This window comes from Poecilia reticulata, linkage group LG5 (genome assembly GCF_000633615.1).
Source record: "Poecilia reticulata strain Guanapo linkage group LG5, Guppy_female_1.0+MT, whole genome shotgun sequence".
NCBI classification, from domain to species: Eukaryota; Metazoa; Chordata; class Actinopteri; order Cyprinodontiformes; family Poeciliidae; genus Poecilia; species Poecilia reticulata.
In genome coordinates this window covers 22,213,773-22,219,153 of record NC_024335.1, presented here as the reverse complement: position 1 = coordinate 22,219,153, position 5,381 = coordinate 22,213,773, and the positions used below count along the sequence as shown (strand labels likewise).

Here is a 5,381-nt window from a genome sequence, read left to right as displayed (position 1 = left end):
AATCTCATAATTATGACTTTGAAAGTCGAAATTATGACTAAATCTCATAATTATGACTTTGAAAGTCGAAATTATGACTTCCTGTTTAGCCTTTTTTTATGGCGGAAATGGGCTTTCATAGGAGGAGGAAGAAGACAAAGAGGACGCAACGTGGTCTGTTTTGTTGAATGTTTCTCTAAAAATATCTCCAGTCCAGTTTAAACGAGTTTATCAACGAGCAGTTAACTGCTGCTGAAGAAACATGCATAGAGTTTAAATAAATCATCGTCAAGTCGGAGGAAGAGATGGATAATCAGCGCAGACTGCTTGATTTCTCCCGGACTCCCCAGATAATCTTACACCGGATAGGTAGGAAACACCAGCGTTTGGATGAAGGTTAATGTATGCACCGTTCTGTTTGAGGATCATTTTAGTAAATGTGCTTTTCCCGGATAAAATGTTTTTTTAACGGATAAATGAACGCAGACGTCACAATTACACTATGAGAATGGCTTATTTATGTAGAGAGAAAATGGAGCCAATGGCATCTTTTATGGTTCTTTTCCTTTAACTACTGAGATTTACTTTTGAAAACAGCAGAAATGTGAACAATACAGCGCAAGAAAAAAACTGTTACTTATATGTAATTTCCCCTCTTTGTCCAAAGCAGTGCTTCTCAATTATTTTCTGTTAAATAAATCCTTGTTTAAACTGTAAACATGTTTGACCAACTAATTGCACCATTGCAAAATTAAATTAAATCAAATCAATAAATAATATTTAATAATTATAATAGCTACTAAACTACAAAAACTAAAAAAATAATTAATTTATATTCAGTTCAGCAACATTAACTCAGGAGCATAATATATAAAACACTTGAACCTACAAAACAAAAATGAATTAAACAATTTGTGCTCATTTTTTCTTTCTTTTTTTGATCAAAATGAGGAGGAAGTCAGGTTTAATGGCTACAATGAGCACGTTTTGCAGAGCACAGCTTTTCGAAGCGAGGTTCAAAGCATGATAGTGCAACTCTCAGCTCCTGCTCAATGTTTAGCTGGGACCTGTACTTGGTCTTCAGTGCAGCAACAGCAGAGAAGCCAATCTCACAAAGGTAAGATGTTGAAAAAGGAAGCAGAATGCTTATAGCTATCTCCTCTAAGAGTGGATACTGCCTCTCTACACTCAGCCAGAATGCACTGAGTGTCTGTGATGTGAACCTCAGTCTCAATGTGGAGTCAGACGTCATGTCAATGAACTGCTCCTCTTCTGCAGAGCTGAAACCAGTTGGAGCTGGTGCACTGAAAGTGTCTCTCACCCAGTCATATTGGGAACTGTTTTCAGGGAAGTACTTTTTAAAGAATCCAATCAGTGAAGAAATATGTTGCTTAATGTGTGGAATCACTGAGATAGCATCATAGTCATTAGTGTCCACAAATTCATGCAGGTTCTCGTATGAATCGGTGTTTCCTTCATCAAGTTGCCTGTCCCACATTGCAAGCTTTCGGGTGAAAGAGCTAATCTTGTCTGTGACCTGAGGGAGGTGTTTATCTTTCCCTTGAAGCTGTAGATTGAGTTCATTTAGCTTTCCAAATATGTCACTCAGGTAGGTCAGTTTTCCCAGGAAGTTCTCATCACAAAATCTTTCTGCCACTTCATACTTGTGCTCCTGCTCCAAAAACACTCTTATTTGCTCTCTGAGCTCAAAAACTCGGGACAAGACTTTTCCTCGTGACAACCACCTTGCTTCACTGTGATAGAGCACAGCTTGATGTTCAGCTCCCATCTCCTCACAGATGGCAGAGAAGACTCTTGTTTTTAGTGGTCTGGTCTTTATAAAATTGACTACACCTATGATGTCAGTCATTACCTCACTTAATTCAGGGGAAAGTTGCCTGGATACAAGTGCTTCTCTGTGTATAATACAGTGTGTCCACTCAGCATGAGGTGAGGCTGTCTTGATGAGTGCCCTAAGTCCTCTTCTCTTCCCTGCCATGGTTTGTGCACCATCACCATTTTATTGGCAACAAGTTGGTTTATGTTTGGTGTGAAGTCCTGTGTTGTGGAGATTCTCAGGATGGACTGCAAGTGATCATCAGTGAGACGACTTCTGTGTGCTGTTTTGTTAATCTTCATCACTTTGTCTTCAGTGTCCCATTACACTGCAGCTCACCAGCGCAGATTCAGCGCAGGTGCAGTTTCAACATCAACGGCAAATGGGTTGTGAAGCAGCTCAAAACTATTTTTTTTGTGCTTCAAAGTCACTAAACCACCGTGCGAACTCAGTGTGTGCTCAGTTTGTCGGCAAAGTGCGTTTTTGGGAACACAGTTGTGCTGACTTGGTTCAACATTACTTGGCAACAGGGACAGTGAGGCAAGTTGCATTGTTGCATTTGTGTCTCCCATAAAAGCAGCTTCACTTGAAACGCCTTCACCGTGTCATACATGACAGTGATCATGTGGTCACGTCCCTGGAGCTGCAGATTTAAGGCGTTAAGATGACCTGTTACGTCAGCCAGTAACGCCAACTCGCACTTCCATTTTTTGTCTCAAAACGGTGGAGTCTTTTCCTTTACTGTCCATAAACTGACAGATTTCGTGGCTGAGCTCAAAAACTCTGTTGAGAACATTTCCCCGACTTGGCCAACGCACCTCTGTATGATAAGGAATGTCGGCAAATTCTGAATCTATCTCCTGCATAAAGGACCGAAACTGCCGGTGATTTAACCCTTTAGCTGGGATAAAGTTTACGGTTTGCGTTACAGTGCTCATTACATGGTCCATTTTCAGGACTTTGCCACATAGTGCTTCCTAGTGTATGATGCAGTGATATGCTGTTAACTCACCAGTACAGTTCTCCTCCTGCATCTTCACTCGCATCCTTCCCACTAGTCCGCATTTTTCACTGCACATAGCCGGTGCTCCATCAGTTGTAAGTCCAATAAGTTTGTCCCAGGGCAGTTTCATGTGGGTTACACTTTGACATACGTTTTCAAAAATGTCTTTTCCAGTCGTTGTCCCATGCATCAATTTAATGTCCATTACTTCCTCTGTTACGCGCAAATTGAAGTCCACTCCACGGCTGAAGATAGCCAGTTGTGCAGTATCAGTCAGTACTTTCATCCACAGCAAGAGAGTAGGCAATGAAGTCTTTGCTTCTTTCACTCAACTGTGCTCTTAAATCAGTGGCCATCTCACAAATTCGATCAGTAACCGTATTTCTACTCATGCTTATATTTGCCAGCATCTGCTTTTTGTCTGGACATAAGACGTCGAACACCTTGATCATGCAGCTCTTCAGAAATTCTCCCTCCGTAAATGGCTGGGCTGATTTGGCAATCTCCTCCGCCACGATAAAACTTGCTTTCACAGCAGCTTCACTTTGAGATTTTAAAAAACGTCTGCTGGAGTGTCAGATTCTTCTTTAACTCTTCTGCTTTCTGTTTCTTCTACTCTGCATCCAGGTCTTTCAGATTATCCTTATGTTTTGTCTTGAAGTGCCGTCTTAGATTGAATTCTTTAATTACAGCCACATTATAGCAACAAATGAGACACACGGGTTTACCGGCAACGTCAGTAAACATATACCCAGCCTCCCATCGGTTATTAAAGGCTCTGTTTTCAGAATCAACTTTTCTCTTCGCCATTGGGAGGGGTATCTTCGGCTACCGGCTATCTGCGCGATATCTTGTAATAGCAAGACTGAATGGACGAGGGAGGTGCAAGGCAGCCAAAGCGTTGCATTGTGGGATGTGCAGTATTGTGTTACCTGCGCAGCAGTGACTAAAACGTCAGAATATGACGTCTAGGGACGAGACGGCGTTGTTCATATCGACGGGCCATTAATAACAATAATGTAAAATGGTCTTGCCGGCCGGATATGATTACACGGCAGGCCGGTTGTGGCCCGTGGGCCGTGAGTTTGACACATGTGTCTTAAGGTTTTCATCGGCTGGATTCATGGGCCCAGTTTGGGTGGGAATTTACAGTGACTTCATTGAACATCCTTTTCAACTAATTCACCACCCAGTTGCATGGATAAAAGATATTCAATGTCCAAAACACTTGAAAATTCCTGTGATAGTTTATTTTTCCCAGTTTGACAAGCAAATAACAAAGATCAAACTTTTCATTAATGATGTGTCTTTAGTGCCGACGCTTCACAGCATGTGTCGAGTAATTCAGGAGGATTTTTATGAAGCGCGTAAAACAGAGAATTCACCTAAACTTGAGCAGAGTTAAAAATTTTATTTTTTAGTAATTAATTTTTGTCCCTGGTGACATAGCGAGTAACAAGCCAATCACACAACTGTCTCCTATTTGTTTCCCGGTTCCTTTTTGACCCAGCTTTTTCATACAACCAGATTAATCAGAATTTATGTATCAGAATCGCAAACATCTTTTGTTTATTCATTGTAAGGCTTCATGTTGTTTTCACGTTGCCCATTTCTCATATATTGTCCACTTGATGTCACAGTAGTCTAAGCTCTTGAATTTTAAGATGTTTTTTTGTTAGAAAGGTAAATAACAAAGGAACAAAAACTAAACAACTATTAACCTTCAAATAAACTCATGTTTGTAAATAAACCCGAAAGATATAAAGTGGACTAAAATTTAATTTAATTGAAAGTAATACAAATAAATATTTTGATGTAATACACTTTACTGCTAAATATCAACAATAATCCCTACTGCAATTAGTTTTGTACTAAAATATTTTTCAAAAGTCCGTTCATTTGAGAATTCTCCCAATGTCAGCTGGAGATGTCGACTGATCTGTATCTCTGTCTACGCCCTTGAATTTTGAGGTGTTTTTTGTTAATTTCTGTCTTGAATGATAAACGATTTCTCCTATTTACTTCAGTGAAGTTAACAATAATTCTTTTTCCTCTGTTTTCTTCTCCAGATTTCCTGCAGTGCAACGTTCACCAGGAGAGGAGATCCACTCTGGATCAGGAGGAGTTGGAACCTCTGAAGGGAAAACAAGACCAGGCAGAGCCAGAAGATCATCAGATAAAAGAAGAGCAGGAAGATCTAAAACACCAGCAGATAAAAGTGGAAGAGAAAGAAGTTTACTGCAGTCAGGGTGAAGAACRGATTGAATTAAAACRGGAGACTGATACCTGCATGGTGTTTCCTGCTGATGAGCAAACATACCAAACTGAATCAGAACCAAACGTGAACCAAATCATCTCCCAGGAACCTGCTGAAGCTGAGAACCAAAATCAGGAAAGAAGCAAACCTTTCTCATGTGTCAACTGTAAAAAAGGTTTCACTGACAAATATGCTCTCAATAATCATATTAGAACTCACACCGGTGAAAAGCCGTTTTCATGTGTGAACTGTGGAAAAAGTTTTAGTTGCAAACAGTATTTAACTCGGCACATGATGATTCACAC

General features: G+C 40.2%; 1 protein-coding gene across 1 annotated transcript in view; it reads left to right on the top strand.

Moving 5' to 3' along the window:
- Positions 1–116: 116 nt before the first annotated feature.
- Positions 117–5,381, top strand: part of LOC108166281 (zinc finger protein 135-like) — a 6,979-nt gene continuing 1,714 nt past the window's right edge. The window contains exons 1-2 of the mRNA XM_017304640.1: positions 117–348; positions 4,889–5,381. Coding sequence (XP_017160129.1) covers positions 285–348; positions 4,889–5,381 — 557 coding nt within the window. The 5' untranslated portion in view covers positions 117–284. The remainder of the gene's footprint in view (positions 349–4,888) is intronic.